Source organism: Acomys russatus, chromosome 14, assembly GCF_903995435.1.
Source record: "Acomys russatus chromosome 14, mAcoRus1.1, whole genome shotgun sequence".
Lineage (NCBI taxonomy): Eukaryota > Metazoa > Chordata > Mammalia > Rodentia > Muridae > Acomys > Acomys russatus.
In genome coordinates this window covers 18,288,362-18,307,467 of record NC_067150.1, presented here as the reverse complement: position 1 = coordinate 18,307,467, position 19,106 = coordinate 18,288,362, and the positions used below count along the sequence as shown (strand labels likewise).

The window sequence follows — 19,106 nt, the reverse complement described above, 5'->3', positions numbered from 1 at the left end:
CATTTATATAAGTTTCGGAGAATGGGGCTCCTCAATGGTGCCTGGTTCCTCATTCATGCCCTCCATCCTCACTCATGTCCTCTCAACATTGCTACCAAAGGCTCCAGGGTCATGGCTCCCCATTTCCTGGGTCCTTTCAATAGCTTCTAGTGATCAGATCTTAGAACCCTGACACTCAATCTTAAACTTCTGATAATAGTTCATTTGCTCAAAATTATTCTTCACTTAAAATACTTCTGACATGACTATTTGAAAGTATCAAAACATAAAAATATTATTTAAGACAGCATGATAAGGTAATTCTAGGCATTAATACTAACAGTTGACAAATAGGACCACATGGAAGAAAATAGTATCTGTATAGCAGAAGACATCATTATTTGAGTGAAGAAATTGTCTACTGAATTGGAAAAAAAAAAAAAACTTCACTAGCTATACATGTGACCAAGGGTTAGTATCTAGAGTATACAAAGAATTCAAAAAATTTAAACTTCTAGGAAATAAACAGTCAAACTAAAATGTGGGGTATGGAAGTAAACAGAATTCTCAAGAGAGAGGAAGTGTGGCAGTTTGAATGAGATGTTGCGGGCATTTGAGTACTTGGTCCCCAGTTGGTGGTTGTTTGGGAAGGACTGGGAGGTGTGGCTTTCCTGGGGAAATTATGTCACTTATGAGGGGTAGAGCAGTTGTGGAGGTTTTAAAGGACTCATGCCAGTTAAAGTGTGCTCTTTTCACTGCCTGTTTGGGAGATGGGAGCTAGTCGCTGTTTCTGCTTCCATGCCTCCATGCAACCAGCATGACCCTAACCCTCTGGAACCATCGGCCAGAGGCAGTCTTTCCTTATATAAGTCGCCTTGGTCATGGCGTTTTACCACAGTAAAAGAAAAGTAACCAATGCTTTTTTTTTTTTTTTTTTTACTTTAAAATACATACTCATTATAGAAATACAAATAAAAAATACTTTGAGGTCTCATCCTACCCTAGCCAGAATGACCAAGATAAAAACCAAAACCAAACCAAACCAACCAATCAAACAAACAAACAAACAAGTGAGAGCAGAAAAGGGGAGAGTACTTCTTCACTTCTGGTGGGTGTGAAAACTATTGAAACTGCTATGTAGGTTGGAGTTTCCTCAGAAAGCTAGAACTAGATCTGTCGACCCCTCTTAGTCTTCCACCAAAAGGACTATTACCACTGAGATACTTGCTTCTTTATGTTCATTGCTGCTCACAATAGCCAGGAAATGGACACATCAACTGGTGAATAAATAAAGATGCGTGGTTATACATACATTTAGGTGTTAACAAAATTGAAGTTATGAAAGCTTCAGGTTGATGGGTAGAACTGGAAACAATCACCCAGAATGAGACAGCCCACATCCAGGAAGACAGTCATTCCTCTGTGATATCACACTTGGGGGTTAGCTCTTTTTTGAGGGGGGAGGTTAACTCTTAAGCTTTAGATACGGAAGTTATCTGGAATAGCCATAGGGGCTAGGAAATTAGTAAGGGAAGAGAGGATCTTTCAAGGAAGGGGAGATAGAGTATAATGTTAGGAAAGAGGAGAGGAGGAGATGGAACTGAAAGGATTAAATGGGTGTGAGAGATGGGAGAGCAGAACAGAGGAATAAATATGAGGAGCAACACTAACACTAAAGGTCTTTTGAAAAAGCCATATAGACAGCTACCACTAGAGAAGCTTCTAAAATATATACATTATACATATAAAAAAAAAAAGAGTTTAAATGGAATTACTTATCTACTACAGTTTGCACAGAGACCCTCCCAAATGGTCAACATAAAAAGAAGGAGAAATGTCAGAGTGCTCATCCATTCATGGACTGTCCGTATCTCACCCCACGTCAAGGCTCGGGGAACTTCTCAGGAGAGGGAGTAGGAAACGTTAAGAGTCACAGGTAGCAGATGACTTTAGGAAAGGCAGCTGCACATATGAACGAGCAGAGACTGTAAAAGCATGCATCAGGCCTGCACACATGCGGGTCAGAAAAATAATCCCAGCATGGAGAGGGAGGTGACTGCAAAGTCCCATCTCTGGCTGTGAAGTTTTTGGTAGCTTCTGGGACCAACGGTCTTGGATTTCTTCAATGATGTGACTCCTTAATAGGTGACCACACTCCAGGGCATGGCCACACTCCAGGGCATGGCCACACTCAAGGGCATGGCCACACTCCAGGGCATGGCCACACACAAGAGTAGCTGACTAACACAAACTGGAATCGATGCATTTACAGAGAGATAGAAAAAGAGAAAGGGTGAGAAGCAGAAAAAGGAAAGAGAAGAGAAGAAAGAGAAATGGAGAGATACAGATTATCCAGATAATATAGAAATTATACATATTATATATATTTTATATATATATATATATATATATATATATATATATATATATATATATATATGGTTGGTGGGTAGGTATTGGAATAGGTGGAGAAGAGAATGAATATGGTTAAATGCATTGTATGAATTTTTCAAAAATTAAGGAAATGCACATATACCAGTTTTCTTTAAGAAAAAGAAGACAGTATTTTATTTCTCATATAGTGGCTCAAAGCTAAATTCCAAAGAAGTCCACTGCCATTGTTGTAGTGCATGTAAGCATGTCCAGATGTTCCCAGCAGACCCTGTGGAGATTTACCATCTTTCCTGTTAACACATATTTTTTGTGTGTGCATTCTTTTCTGTAATTTGATCCAAACTAAACTACTGTGAAATCCATCTTTCTAGCATATCCCTGGGCTCCATGTCTTGTTTTGCATGGACTGCTTCTGAGCCTCATTTGGCTCTCTCTCTCTCTCTCTCTCTCTCTCTCTCTCTCTCTCTCTCTCTCTCTCTCTCTCTCTCTCTCTCTCTGTCTGTCCCATGGAGCCTCCCTTCGACATTGGACATTGCTCTTTCCTCTCCCTTCAGAACAGACACCCTACCACTGCGGCCTCCACCTGAGGGACCCTTCCTTCAAAGTGCAGTTTCTTCCTCAGAGTATGTATCCCTTTCCTTTCCAGATGTGCGGCGTTCACACTTCTGAACGGGACATGCCCAGCACCCATATCAGAGCTTCCGGATACCAGCTTGTGTTCATACTTCCCTCAGCAGAGCTGGCCCACATTACCTGTATTCTGAAAGAAATGTCCATAGCCTTAATCTGCAAAGGACTGGCCTTATCCCTTTTTATCATTCAGTATTGACCATTGTGGTTGATTTTTAAAGGCTCATGCCTTTAAGATGGGATGGTAAGATAAAATGACCTTAGCACACTAGGGAGGCTACTGTGTATAGGAAAAATGGGGCTTGGCAGATCTTCTGTGGGGATACTGAAAGTGGCACTTTCATCTTGGTAACGTAAGAAGTTGTTTTCATAATGGAATCTTCTGGATGTGTAAATGCACTAACCTTGTTAGAGGAAATATTCAAACATGGCTTTTATATCCCTATAGAAATTATGACCAGACTTGCTAAGGCTATAGGAATATTTGCATCCAGCTTTCTTCTGTCCTGCTGGTAATGTACAGTTACTTACCAGTGATGGCCAGTTGAGTCACAAAGAAGGTCATTCTGGACTTTCTTTTCCTTCTCCACGTGGAGAACAGCACAACAGAGTTTCCCACGATGGTGAAGACAAACAGGACCCACAGGGTTATCAGTTGCTCCGTCTGCAAGACACAGGGTAGCTTGAAACAGAGCCGATAAAGGGCCAGGCCCTTCCCAGGATGAATGGGGCAGGCACCTGCGCTTGGCACTGGAATGTATTTTCAGGCATCCTTACTCCCTGCCCAGCCCCCAGCGTGAGGGTGGGGAAACTTGACTCCTTTACATAAGCAGTGGAGTAAATTTAGGCAAGCAGATCTTTTTTAGAAAAGTAATTTTATCTCCCTATGAGAGGTCAGGGTGCATAAAAGAACACTACGGTCACAAAGGCATGAAAAGAAAGTGTTTAAAGATAGTGAGATTGATAAGTAAACCAAACTCTTCAATTTGGTGAACTATTGTGTAGCTATTAAAGGTGAAATGATGAAGACTTGATAGAGACATTTAAAAGTCCTTGTAGTATAATCTTTACGTGGGAAAATAAGATAAAAATTGTATATTGGGCATGATTACAACTTAGCAAAATTACACACATAGATTAAGAAATAATGTGCATTAAAATGTTAGCAGTGGTTATTTTAGGTAGTGTGATTATGGGTTATCTCTCTCTTTTCCCTTTGACAAATTTCATAAAATGATATTAAAGTTCTGCTGAATAATGCATAACTAATAAAAGAAGAACAGGGATACCACTCACTTAAAATGCCAAGTCCCTCATAAGAAGTTTTTCATGATCACTTCAAATGGAGCGTTTTATCTGCTTGACATCCACAGCACAGACTAAACAGAGGTACTGGCTCAAGGTGAGCTGTAGTGTGAGGCTCGTGAGGGAAAGAGCATGGGCCCAAAGGAATCCAGTGGAGGCCTGAAATCAAAACCAAGTCAGCCCAAGAGGGCTGGGAAAGATCATCTTAACAGTGGGCCAGACCAGGACTTCAGCCAAGAACAGAAGAATGCTAAGTGCTGGTTAGGTTCTGTGTTGTTACGCTAGGTGCTGGTTAGGTGTGGTCAAACACTAGTCTAGGATGTTGAAGGCAGGTGATTTCATAGATGGGACTAGCATCCACTGTCAGCTAATTTTAAGTGAGGGGATTCTCTGTCATAATGTGGGCAGCCCTCATGCATTGAGTGGACTTCCAATGGCATTAAGTACTAACAAACCCCTTTAAAGATGAAAATATCACTTCACAAGTGAATGTAATTTGCCTAACATATCAAACATCATAGCTTAGCCTAGCCAACCATAACTGTGTTCTGCACAATTCAGTTGAGTCACTGTTTGACACAATTATCTAATATAAAATCTATTTTAGAAGAAAATGTTAAAATCATGTGGGCTGTGTTGAAAATTGTTGCAGACAACTGTTTCTGCTTATCATGGTGTGGCTCAGTGGGTACAATGGTCCCTGTGCCCAGCCAGTATCACAAAAGAAAATCAAACTGCATGCTTCTAACCCAGGGAAAAAAATTCTAATGCAATATTCAAAGCACCGTTTATGGAGCTCAAGATTTAGCTCAGTGGTCAAGTGCTTACTTAGCCTTGACAGAACCATGGATTGTAGCCTCACCACCATAAAAAAAAAGCAGTATTTATACTGAGTGCATGTTCTTTCACATGATTGTGAAGTTAAAAACACCTCATGAGCTGAAGCATCATTAAGCCAAGGACCATAATTACATAGGTTCTCATTCGTAATCCTTTCATTGAAGAACCACACTGTTATTCTGAATTCATTTGAATGCATGTGTTAATAGAAGAATAAATTATTTTTTAAGAAAGCAGAACAATGCAGATGCCTTTCCATTTTAATCAACTCTCCTTTCCAAGGTAAACATCATTGAAACGTAACCTACTGTTAATTAGCCCAAAAAGGACTGGGTTCACTAATATATTTTCAGACAAAATGGGGGATTTTTGAGTCCACTCCTCCCTTCACCTTCATTTCCTTGACCCCCACTTTTATCTTTCTGCCCCCAGGCACCTGGTACCCACTGTCATGCCCATGTGTCCCAGCGCTCTCCCATCAACCTGCTCCCTAAAGCGTTCATATTCCCTTCATGAAGACACCTTTAAGGATTTATGTCCAGTGCTCACATATTATTCAAACCCGTGGTTCACAACAGGGAGAGGAATCTGTGATGCGTCTTTGCATCTGGGTCACCTCACTTTACGCAATTCTTTCCAGATTCATCGGTTATCCTAAAATGTTCACAATTTCATTTTAGGTTTAAAAACCATACTTTATGTATGAAAAGGCAATTTATATATATCATGTCAAACTATACTAGAATGTTTTTATGTCTTTCATTTAATTTATTTACTCATCTAACAATTAAAATCTTTATTGTAGAGAATTTGCAAGAACAATTATGCATTGAGGTTGCGCAGCTCCAACATCCATACGTCTCTCTCAACTTCTGTACCGTTAGAGCAGCTACTCTGCAGCAATGAGGCTTCAGTTGGGTTTTATATTCTTATCATGATACCATTGTTTCATGGTCTTTTTGTTGTTGTTGTTGTTGCTGCTGCTTTGCTTGCTTATTTTGGTTTTGGTTTTGTTTTGTTTTGAGAAATGCTCTCATTGTGTATCTCTGGCTGGCGCCCTGAATTCAATATGGTAGATCATGCTGGTCTTAACTCTTACAGATCTTCCTGCCCCCATCACTCACGTGCTGGGGCTAAAGGCCTGCCCTCTACCACTCTCAGATTTATGATAATACAATTTTAAACAAGAGAAAACAGGAAACTATTTCAGGTTACAAAACATCCTCTTCCCAGAAAAAAAAAAAATTAAAAAAAAACAATTCTCTTACATGGGCCAGTGCAAGTAATGTCTAGTTCGATTGCAGACACTGTCCACTATAAAGGCCAGCTTTACAGCCACTCCATCAAAGGGATAACACTTGCTGCATTCTTTAGAAGTGCAAAAGAGGTTCTTGTTACTTCAATAAACAGATAATTGAATTCATATATTTACTAGGACAAAACACAAAAACAAAATCAAAAACAAAAAAACTTTCTATTTTCTTTCACAACCCATGTGCCCCTTTTCTTATATCTTTTCTAAATTTTTAGACTTTACTCATATATTTTTCTTTATCATCAGATATGGCTCTAGGCAAATATTATAGTTTATATCCTGCCAATGCTTTTGAAATACTTTATAAACATACATGGAAAGAACAAATACATACTGTTATTTGTGTGTGTGTTAGTTTGTTATTTAGTACAGTCAACATATTGTACAACTTGCTTGTTGTAATAAGCAGGAGAAACGTCTAAATAAAAGTGATACTTTCACACAATAGAATAAACTTATTTCACTTAGAAATAGATTGATGGGACAAAAAACATAGTTCAGTTATCTGTAAAGCTGACTTTGATTTCTGTGACATACATGGTGAAGGAAAAGAACTGACTTCAAAAAATCATTTATAATTTCCACAAAGTCTTTGACATTTTGTATAAAACATACACATGCAAATAATACATACATTGCATATGAATACATACATTTATCTAACAAAATAAATTAATAGGAGATGGGGAGATGGTTCATTGGATTGAGTGCTTTTTGTGAATTTGTGAAAATTAAAGACCTGTGCTCTGACTTACAGCAGACAGGTAAAATCTAGACACCATGGTACATGTCTATAATCTTAGCTTTAGAGAGGTAGAGAGATCCCTGGGGTTTACTGGTCATCTAATAATCTAATGACAATAACACATTCTTTAAAGACAAACTTCTTTGTTTGTTGTTCATCATCCAGCGGGCTGGCCTGGCCTGGATTCCACATCCAATGGGTCAGTTTGGGCACTGCTTGGTTCAGGATGAGAATGGGTGGACATTGAGATCAAAGGTCCCAAAGTCCCATTTCTTGCTCAGGAGCAGCTTAGAGCACTCAGGATGAGGTCTGTGGCCTGGGTGCTAGGCCAGGTTCCTGGTCTAACCAGGGGAGGTGGAAAATAAATTTTCCATGGACTGTTGCATTAACTCTTTCCCATTGAGAACACTAGTATCAGAAGGCAATGAAGTCTTGGGAGCTCCACAAGTCCATGCTAACAGCCAAAGTGTTGCAGCCCTTTCTTAAGCTGCTGTGCTAAGCACAACAGAGGAAGCAGGTGGGTGTCTGAAAACCCCGGCAGGCAGGTCCAGCAAGACACAGGCCTGGTGGGGCTTCACCGGAGGCCAGCACCTAGCTAGTGGTGGTGGAGTGGCTGGCAAGCAGCTCTGCCATCACTGACTTGACTGGCAGTCAAGCCCCCACCATTCAGCAGGGATTCTTCCCCAGAATAAATGGAGTCTCAGACAGTCATGATGGAGGGATGATGAGAGCACATGAGAGAGAGAGAGAGAGAGAGAGAGAGAGAGAGAGAGAGAGAGAGAGAGAGAGAGAGAGAGAGAGAGAGAACCAGCCAGTCTTTATTTATAAACCTTGGGCAGACCTTGAGGATGAATGTATTGTGTCTGATTCTCTGGGAATATGAGTGCCAGGATACTTAATCTACATGCATGGTACAGCACCTCATTTATGTACAGGCCCTATCACAGTAAGGAAAACAGAGTACTTAATTAGCCTATGGGTGAGGGAATATCTTCGAGGTACCATTAAAGGTCATTTGCTAAAGGCTAGGATCTCCTTAGCATAGGGTGGGGTTTGCTAAACTGGGTTTCTTATCAGGAAATGGTTGGGCCTGTGATGTTCTCTGAGGGCTATGTGATGTCCCTGACAAGATCTAGGGTTACCAGATCAGATATGGAGTGGTAACCCTGCTGAGAAAAGAGAGTCCACCATCACAGACCTAGCGCAAATGGCTATCTGGAGACGTCAGACTTCAACCTTATTCAGCAGAGTTCCACACTTGTTCAACCCGGAGGTGATCATTCGGAATAGGCTTACCCTGTGGCTAAAGATGTCACACACTTGAGTCACAGCACATGGGGAAGCCATGTTGGCACTTATTTGGATGCATCACCCATACTGACTAGATTTCATGGTGCTGGAAGGTGCTGGGCCCACTTACAGGAGAAGAGAAGTGATCATCAATTTCAAATAGCTGTGAACACTGTAACCTCTAACAACCACTGACCTGACAAGATATGCCCACTGGTGCATAGCAATATGAATGTTATGGGAGGGATAAATCACATTTTTATTAAATCTAAGGCCTGTTCCATGAGATGGAACCCATAACTGTCACTGTCAACAATGTCAAGAGCCTGTGGCAAAATAAATCATAAAACCTAAAGGAGAACCCGATATGATCATTCTGCTAAATGGACCCAATATTAGCCTGACTGATAATGGCTTGTTGCACTCATACAGTAGACATCTCCCAGACCTTTAAAAGAACATGGCGTTTTTAGTCCTAAATGAGACATATACAATAAACCCTATCCTCCCAAAGCTCAGGAAGCTTCTCAGAAGATGGGACAGAAAGACTGTGGGAGCCACAGAGATGTTGGGCAACATCAAGGGGACAGTGTTTTTCTAGACATAGCAGGGCAATTGCACATGTGTACATAAAGCAGTTGTGACAGTATACACAAAGCCTGTGCAGATTCAAGCTAGAGTAATTCCAGCATGCACAATGGATGTGGGCATGAAGTCCCACCACTATTTGAGGAGCTACTGTCATTTGATAGCTGGCAGGAACGGCGCAGGGCTGGGTGTGTGTGGGGGGGAGGAGGGGGAAGGGTGGGATCAGTTCCTAAGACTAAGCAGACAGCACACACCAGACTCAATGAGGCTGGGAAGAAAAGTTAAAGCAGGGTTGGAAGAAAGCGGAGGGTAGAGAGGACTGTCATAGGTGGAGCTGAGGGAGGGGAGTGAATATGTTCAAAGTAGAGTGTATAAAATTCTCAAGGAATTAATTAAATATTTCAAAAAGTAAGGTGAGAATGATAAGGATAATGAACACACACACACACACACACACACACACACACACACCCTAGTAAACATAAAATGCTGAGAAGCGTATAGGGTTGTGGGAAGGGAGCACACAGGGGAAATGAGTTGAGTGAAGTCAGATTGTCTTGCTCACTAGTTTCTTCTGAGCATAACAGAAGTGGGGGTGCCTTTGGTTGCCATACTAAAACCCAAGCCTCCAGTCCAGTTTACAGGGATGGAAGAAAGTTCTTAGCATAGCCCATAAGCCTCTCTATCCCTGCCCGAGGTCCAGCACATCTGCGGACCCTAGAATGCATCAGGCTGTATTTCAGTTCTCCCTCCTGGATTTACACCTAGAGCCCTGAGCTCCTGCATAGGTCAAGGCCTTGGTACCATAGCACTGTGAAAGTAAAGGAGGGCGGGCACTCTGGGAGTGGATGGGGAAAGGGAGTAGAACTGAGTGGGAGAAACAGAGGGCTGATCTTTGCTATTTTTTAGGGTACAGGTAACCCGTGACTTACCTCCAATGTGCTTGTCATTTCTCACATAGAGGACCACTTCCTTGCTAACTGTCAACCTTGTCTCTTGTCCTCTTCTCACCAAAGAGGTTATATGTTGGCGTGACTTGTTACTTTAAAAGTAATCTTCATATGAGCAACTTCAAGAAAGCCCAGGGAGGTCATGTTATTATCCTGGAAAGGACTGTTTCAGCTCTAATGGGGAAATTTAGTTTTGTAGAGAATTGTTCCTTCGATCTAGATAAACGACTTCTCGCCAGAAGCTAATACAGCAAAGGGTCCTTTCATGCATCATACTGACGTTTCACACTCAGCAGGTGGTATTCTGGTAGTGGGGCATGAACAATGGATTAGGTCATAGACAACCTATCTTTTCAACTTGGAGAATGATGTAAGATCTGCTGATTTGGCCTAGAAGGTGCACTTGTAGAGCTGATTGACACTGACACAGTAAAGGGCCAGGGAGGGGACAAAGTGTTTATGCCATGAATATAATCTTTGCATACTGTACTGTAAGAAAGGATGGTGACACCTGAGAGGTACCCCTGGTTCAGGAAAGGCTGAAGGAGTTCTTGGGAAGGTGTGTCTGGTGTGTGAAGTCAGATGGGGCCACAGGACACTCTTACTCAGTCTGCAGAAGCAGCTATATGGATTTATGGGTCCATACAGTGCTGGGACACCAGTGTGGGCTGTCTTTCTGCCATTTTTTTCTTGTAGTTACCTCCATGCCCTATGTGTCTCAAACATGTCAGGCTGTCAGGGAAGCCCAAAATCTCTCAGAAACAATTCTTGTGTGTGAACCATGATCATAGCTGTAGGGAGTTGTGTGTGCTGGAGGCCTTTGAAAGTATTTCTCAAAGTTTGGGTTATGACTTCGGTAACTTCATAATATAGTTTGCTTAGGATGATCCTATGATAGACATTTACTAAGCAGTTATGTAAACTGACATTTGTCCCCGAGTGCCATGGTTTGAATAGTAAATTATAAACTAACCTTGTTCTGAGTGGGACATTGTGTGGGCTTCAAATGGTATACCCCAGTATGCATCATCACTTAACAATAACTCTGTTTCTAGAGTCTAGAGTTAGGTCATTTATTATCTGATACTGTGAAGCCCCCTGGAGATCTTCAGGACCTGTAGTCACTGAACATTTGAACACAGTAATTTCAACTCTAGTTTAAGGAGAAGGTGGGTCACCAATAGCCACCTTCGTTATCCCCATCAGAGACCCTAGATGTTCCATTTCTTTAGAATGGTCACTGTACATGTCTTGGACAGTGTTGAGAACAAAGGAAGTGACACTCTCTGCTGCCTGTGTGGCTGCTCTTCACCGACATGAGAAAGAATACACCCATAAGATCTTGCACATTTCTGCCTTCCTTGCAGGTTAGAGGAACTTGCTCCCCCACCTTTGTTAACATACCATAAAATGTTACCTGAGGTCAAGGTGAAGTGCAGTTGACCATGTATAAAACTGTGTAGACTATAAGGCTGCCTGTTTATCTCTGTGCTTCACTGTAGAAGGAAGAGTACAACTTTGCATCAATCTGGTACGGCCCTGATAGGCAGTCTTGTCGTCTGTGAAAGATGAAGTGAGAGAAGGCTGAACTTCTGCTCTGACAAAATAGAAATAGACCCACCTCTTCCTCAGGCCCTGGAAAGAGAGGAGCAGCACTGAACACAAGGTGGCAATGCTTTCAAGATATGTTGTCAAGAAATGAAATAGGAGATCAGGAGTTCAGGGCTGTGCAGATGGCCTGCTTGAGCCAATAATCCAAGGGCCCAAGTTGTAGCAGCAGCAGTGAGGCTTTGCTAAGCACTCCAATGTAAGGATGTTGTGCTTGCTGTGGCAATTGGATTTGAAGAAGCTGATGAGAGCACCTTGAGGGATCTCTCATAATAGTAAAAATTGCATCAATACATGTAATAAAAAAAAGACATGATATGCAAACAAAAGGAAGACACTAAAAATCACCTGTGCCTAATGAGATATCAGAACAGCCTCTTAACTGCATACAACCTTGCTATTCCCGAGGTTTTGCTTGGGAACTTGCTTTTTTCTTACATCACAGTGTACTGAACAAAGAACTTCCTGGTATTTGATATAGATCACCTTATTTAATCTTTCTAGCTGCCAAAGAAGGGAGTGTTGTTCTTAGGTTTATAGGTGAGACCATTGAAAGAAAAAAACCTACTGGGCAAATGAAATCTAAGTTCGCTTGCTTGCTCTGCCATTTGGACTGCAATAGTAGACAATCACTTTATCCAACCTATTTAGTAGGTCCTTGCCTTCTAATATTAAGATACATCGGAAACTATTAAACTGCCTCTATTGAGGGTTCATTGAATTTCAGCTATTGTTAAAATCATAACTCTACAAACATCTATTACATGCATCTAATTCCAATAAAATGCACCCCAGGTATAAAAATTTGAAATCGAAGTAGTAGAATTCAATGATATTGCAGGATTACAAATTAACCTATGCATTACTTCTTCACATTGCTGTGTGTAAAAAGAATTAATTATTCTATTAGTATTAATTAATGCTGGTTGTTAATATGGTGGCAGTTATTCTCTAACCAGCTATTTTGCAAATAAAAGACACAGAAACTGATAAATTCATGATAAGCTTTAAATCACTAGAACTTGGCAGATATTACACCTTGAAGTGGATGTAAACATGTTTTTGTTTTGATCCCAAGTGTGGGACGTGAAACTGCCTCATGAGAGGACATGGGATGTTTGTCAATTGGAAACAGACTCATAAAGGGATGCGTGGAGAACATCCTGAGTGGACTGGGGGAGCGTGCGCATAAAATAGGCCCCCCAGAAGATTGCTTTGTATCGCTTCACATCTTTTGGCTTATTTGCTTTGCTTCGAGACATGCCTAGAGAGAAATGCTACAGAGAATGTTTCCAAGTTGCTGGCATGTTTGCTGTGGCGCTTGTTGGATTGCTGGTTTGAGGCTTAGCTTGACTGCTAGAGTCCTCATGACAAAGAATGGGATCATCCCAAGACACTGAGTCTAAAAAGGTCTACCTTTCCTGTCCCTACTAACCTCCTTTCTCTCCTCTCTAAGACGGGTGAGTTGGAAGAGAGGTAGAAGCAGTAAAGAACCCTAAATAAAATAGGTTTTAAGAGATCAAAGCCTACAAACCCTCTGAGGCCATCTTGTCTGCTTCCCAGGCAAAATTTCTGCAAATACTTGCACATATCCCACTTGGGAGGCTTCTGCTCCATCAGGCCAGTCCACAGAGCAAGCTGCTCCCGGCCACATGCGCCTGGTCACACTAACACAGGCGAACTGCTTCCTTCTTCTTCCTTCCTCTCTCATCTTCGTGGTCCTTCTGTGACCCCACAAGCCAGTGAACCTTCACTCTGCCTAAAGCCCTTCTGCCCAGCCCAGGATGTAGGCAACTTTATTAGCCAATCAGAGATAATTTGGGAGGCAAGGTTCACACAATGCCATTTTGGATGTGTGAGAATTTGCTTGTAGGACACTAAGAATCTTGGGAGGCAGGCAATTAACTCTTGAATCCACAGTAGCTCCAGATCAAGCCAATCAGCTGGGGGGGGGGGGGCAGGGGTGGAAATGCGCACTTCCAATGTCCTCACAAAGACAGAAACTATTTTTTACCAATACTTTCCAGTTTTGTGAGTGACAAGTATTTACAGTTTACGATCTACTTCCTTCCTTGTTCCTCCTTCCTCCTCGGATTGGGGCCTCAAACATGGGGACATGAGTTTTCCGTGGGTGCTGGAGATGCAAATACAAGTCCTCACATTCGTGACACAAGCCCTGCACCAACTAAGCCGTCTCTCCAACCCCACCATGCACAGGTATTATGCTTTGTGCTTTTGTCTGGTTTTGTGTTTTGCATTTGTTTTTGGTTTTTTTCCTTTTGGTTGCTGTAGCAAATACCTGATACTGAGTAATGTGTGAAATAGTTCACTCACCCAAAGCCTTGGTGGTTCAAGAGCACGACAATTAATCTGCATCTGTTTGACTCTGAGGGCTCCTGGCTACGTCACAAATGGGCAGATACCATCGTGATGGGACTATTGATAAGAGGGAATAAGACAAGAAGCAAGATTCACGAGCCAGGAGCCAGGAGGTGGAGACCATTTCTCTTCAGCAATTCCTTCTAGTCACCACTGGAATTAAGCTATTTTAGCTTAAGTGCCTGCCACAAGGGCCTACTTCCTTAAGATTCGGCCACCACCTCTCCACGCAGGAGACCAAGTTTGTATATTAACCTTTGGGGGCAGGGACACATCCAAGACGTACGTCAATTGTAGCCTCTTGCCCTTTTGGTTTATAATAAGGGTCATCAATGTTGTTGAATGGTTGTAGGGTTTTACTGTAATATAGTATTGCTCTATGGCTATATTTCAATTTATTTATAATTCTCTTATTCTGTGTGTCTATGGATGGTCACATATGATGCTCTCTCTCTCTCTCTCTCTCTCTCTCTCTCTCTCTCTGTGTCTCTCTCTCTCTCTCTGTGGGTGTGGGAGGTGGTGGTGGTGGTGGTGGTGGTGTGTGTGTGTGTGTGTGTGCATGTGTATGTGTTGACATCCAAGATTGATATTGATTGCATTTTTTGATAGTTCCCTTTTATTATTTTTTTAATTGGAGCTCTTTAGCCTGTTCTCTGTTTCTACCTATAACCTGCTGGGATTGCAAGTCGCTACCAAAGCTCTCCTGGTTTTCACATGGTTTCTGAGGATTGCAGGCAAGTGCTTTACCCACTGAACTGTCTTCCCAGTCCTCTGTTTCATTCATTCCGCACACTTCAATGGGCACATGCTTATAGTGCCGTCCTGCTCACCTCTCGCAGGTGATTCTAGGTGTGAAGATGGTGCGGCGTGAGGAAGCACACCATCCCTGGACTAAATGATGCCAAAGTACAACGTCAGTATTTTGAAACATTTCATACTTACTGGATATGGATTTAAAACATTTAAAATCCATGACATTTAAAACTTTCTTTTGGATGGTATCTTTTATTTAACATTTTCCCAATTGATAAATGGTGGTTTATATGACAGCAATCCACTTTATATATTTCTTGAAGCTACCCAACTCGAAAATTATTTATGTTTTATCCCCTTACCAAAGACCCTGAATTCTTCTGAAATTCTTTGTGAGTTTTACACTTCAGATTCTTCCATTTTAACACATCTTCCTAGCAATCATTTTTGGCACATGCATTAGAGTGTCATAAACCGAGAGTTATTTAGCTATTAATTATGTCTTTCAGGACCACATTTCTGTTTTTTGCTTAATTTCTGGCTGCTGTGTTCTCAGCTTCACTTAGGAAGTTTAGGGCAGGATCTGAACATGGTGTGGCAGAGGGAATTCCCCTCTACCTGCACAGCAGCTGATGCTGGGGATAGCAATGCATTCTGATTATAGTTTGCAGACTTGCATTAGAAATGTGGATGTACAGAACGGCCTTGCTTCTGGGGGGTTTTCTTTGCCTTTGTAGCAGCTCATTTCTTCCTAGTTAGACATTTGGTACTTTGTTCTTTCTTCAATATTTTTGAGATTTAGGCACAAAGTTATTTGGGTTAGGTCTTCTTTCACTGTGAGTCTTTCTGACTTTTTTTTTTTTTTTTTTTTAAATATTAAAAGGCTCAACTTTAAGAGTCAGGCAAGTTGTATTGTATTATGATATCCCTGCCCATCTCTCCTCTGACCTGCCACATCTAGTGATCATGTGGACCTCCTAGATTTTCTACATTTCTCTTCTGTCTATGCCCATGATATTTAGCACTCCATCCTGTACTGTGAATTTTATGAGACATTATTGAGTATTCTATCTTACTTATCAAGTTATCTCTTCACTCTGGATTTTTGAAGTAATGGTATTTTCATGTTAAAACAATATTTTTCTGAACTCATCCATGACCTCTTTTTAATGCCATGTCCACTCAAGTTTTCTGAGAATACAGATGAACTTCTAAGAGTCCTATTTCTTTCAGGAAATAAGTTTTGTAGAAGGAAGCTTTTTGATAACTCAAGCAATTTCCTTTCATGAAAATTATTTGATTCTGTACATGCCCAGTATTTTTTCACAGCCTGTACGGTGGGCTGGAAAGGTGATATATTTCCACACTACCTGGGAGTTCTATGATATCTGTTGATTTCATTCAACCTCATGTGATGTCTCCTCCCGTTCCTGGTGAGTGAGCCGACAGCAATGCATGGAAGGAGATAACGGTGGGGTGAGGCATCAGAGCTGTCTTTACCACACACTCTATTTCCATCAGAACAATCTGTGGTCCCGCAGAAGCATTAGTTAGCTATACATCCATGTCCTGTTACCTGGAGGAATGCATTAGTCACCGTGCCCCACTGTGAGGTCTGCAGCGCTGGTAATGGAAATCTGTACTCAGGAACCTGCCCAGACATCAGGGTGGGGCTCTGAGGGTTCTTCAGGGAGACTAACTTCAAGTCAGTCTTGTACACAGAATTACCTGCATAGTCTTCAGATATTCTTCCAGCTGTCCATCAGGGAAGGTGTTAACTCTTCTTCTTCTTCCTCTTCTTCTGCCTCTTTGTTTGCAGTGAATTTGGGGCCTTGGTGGTGCCAGTAAGCGTCCTAGTGCTATGTCACCCACAGCCCTCACTTGTCCTTTTCATTCTGAGACAGAGAACCACTGAGCTACACAGGCTGGACTTAACTTGGTATGTAACCCAGATGGGCCTTAAACTTGCTAGCCTTCTTTCTAGTTTCTCAGGTAGCTGAGATCAGCAGCCCATGCCTTCCACCCTGACTTCCTATTTTTCTTTTTTATACAGAATGTTATTCAATCATGTTTACACTCTGATGGCCTCTCACAGGCAAGTTAAAAGAGGAGAACTGAGCAAGAGTCCTCGAGCTCTCTGCACTGAAACGCAATGTTGTCTTTTCAGTTTACATTTCTCTCACGTTCTCCTTCCTCTGCACAAAGCCTTGCCTGTGGTGAGTGCAGTCAGACCTCATCTCCGGAAAAGTCAACAGTGGCAGCTACGAATGGCCCACCGTGCACAGGGTGAGTGGGTAAGTACAGTGGTGGCACCAAAGGATACATTTACAGTAGCCGGGCGTGGTGGCGCACACCTATAATCCCAGCACTCGGGAGGCAGAGGCAGGTGGATCGCTGTGAGTTCGAGGCCAGCCTGACCTACAAAGCGGGTCCAGGACAGCCAAGGCTACACAGAGAAACCCTGTCTCGGGGAAAAAAAAAAAAGATACATTTACAGAAGTTAATTTTAGGTCTGTTGGGAATATAGGCGAGGCCAGCTTGTATGTATGAGCAGCACATTTCAGGCTGAGGCATGCTTGCTCTGATTGTCTTGAGACTCAGATGTGCTCCACTGGGAGCACCCAGTGACGAAAGCTGTAACCAAATGACTGGCTTGCCATGTCAATAAAATCCAAGTCAGCCCTCAGGAGTACTAGATAGCCAGTGTGACTTAGGGTTTCCTTGCTTTAGAATTTGAGGTTGAACTTTCAGGTACAAGGAGCTCTGCAAGCAAATCCAGGCTTTTATTTTCCTCCTTGGGGTTTGGTAGGCAGACACTGTGAAAATAGTCCACATGGGTCCTCCACATCTGAGATTTTATATGTTGTCTTCAGGAAACTTCCAGATGGAGGAAATCCAATCTTCTTGAGCTCTTCCTACTGTAAGGCCCTCTCTCTCAGCCAGCCTGGGAAGGTGACCCAGGCAAGCATGGGAAAATGACCCAAAAAGAATTGAAGGCCAGCTCAGCTTCAGTTTCTGAGATCAAAGTGGCCAACCGAGATAAACAATTTCAACTAAGATAAACAATTTTCAGAAAAGTACCATCTGGAAATTCTGGAAACTCCCCAACACCCCTCCCTGCCAAGAATAGCCCCCAAGACCAACGACCCCAGCAATAGTCAATAACATTTAAACAAGCACCCCTAGCGACCACCAGGGCCAATCCTAACATAGGGCACGTAGCCCCTCCTAACCTTTGCGGTTTTAGCCTTTAAAAAGTCTGTAACAGTGACTCGGGGTGCACTTCCCTTGCTCCCAAGTGAGTGCTGAGGCCCCCTGATGCGCGTCAGCAATAAACCTTGTGCTTTTGCATCAACACTGTGGTCCTTGAGTGGTCTCTCTCGACGACCCCCTACTACCCGAGTGGACTCTAGGGTCCAACACTAGGAGCTTATTTTATTCAACAATTCATGTATTTATACAACATCTGTTAATTGTCCACTGTGTACCAGGTATAACCTAAAGTATTAATGCTAAAAGGAATAAAAGAACATGAGACAGGTGTGTCCAATTAAGTTTAATCCTGCCTTATTAAATAAAACTATGAAAACACTTGGATGAAGGCTAATCCATCATGGCATTCACACACACACACACACACACACACACACACCAAGTTAATGTGAGGATTTGAGGACTTATGGCATCAGGAGTGGAGGAAAAAGAGTTGCAAGAGTGGCACTTCACCCAGAGCCGAGTGGAGTGGTAGAACCTGAGTGAATTCAAAGGCTTTGTTGATCCTTGCACAGGTGAAGATACATTGTAGTTGAGAAACACTCTGACTTTGGTTTCCTTATTTCCAGAATAATTATAAAAATAAAATCCATCTTCCACCTACTTGAAGGGTATCAAAGATGAAGATGGGGGGATTCAGCTCAGTGCTGGATGCAGCGTTGTAGGAAGAGTTACATCCTTTCTTCAGTTTCTGGATAGTTCTAAGGGTGACAGCTCACACTATCTTTGCACACGGGTGTTCAAATCATCCCTGTTCACCCTGTTATCTCTACCAGTCTATTGTCCTGTTATCTAAGTTTAGCAGGATCTCTGCCTATGACCTTAACTCCATGCCAGGCTGATGGTGCCCAACACTGTTCTTGACCTTTACAGACTATAGTTGAGGACTAAATGCCCCCTAGTGGTCATGTGAAGCAAAATTCTAGTCAGATGCCTATAACTGGGTTGAAACCCAACTATAGGTTGAAACCATAGTTGAATTTGTATTTTTTTCTTTCTTGAAGTATTTTTATATCGATGTATATATAATCTACTTGTTCATCTGCATGTGTTTGTG

The 19,106-nt window shown here is 42.0% G+C and overlaps 1 protein-coding gene across 1 annotated transcript in view; it reads right to left on the bottom strand.

Annotated features, from left to right (window-relative positions):
* The window catches only part of Npsr1 (neuropeptide S receptor 1), a 208,947-nt gene that overhangs the window by 160,081 nt on the left and 29,760 nt on the right, over positions 1-19,106 (bottom strand). The window contains exon 2 of the mRNA XM_051156800.1: positions 3,535-3,667. Coding sequence (XP_051012757.1) covers positions 3,535-3,667 — 133 coding nt within the window. The remainder of the gene's footprint in view (positions 1-3,534; positions 3,668-19,106) is intronic.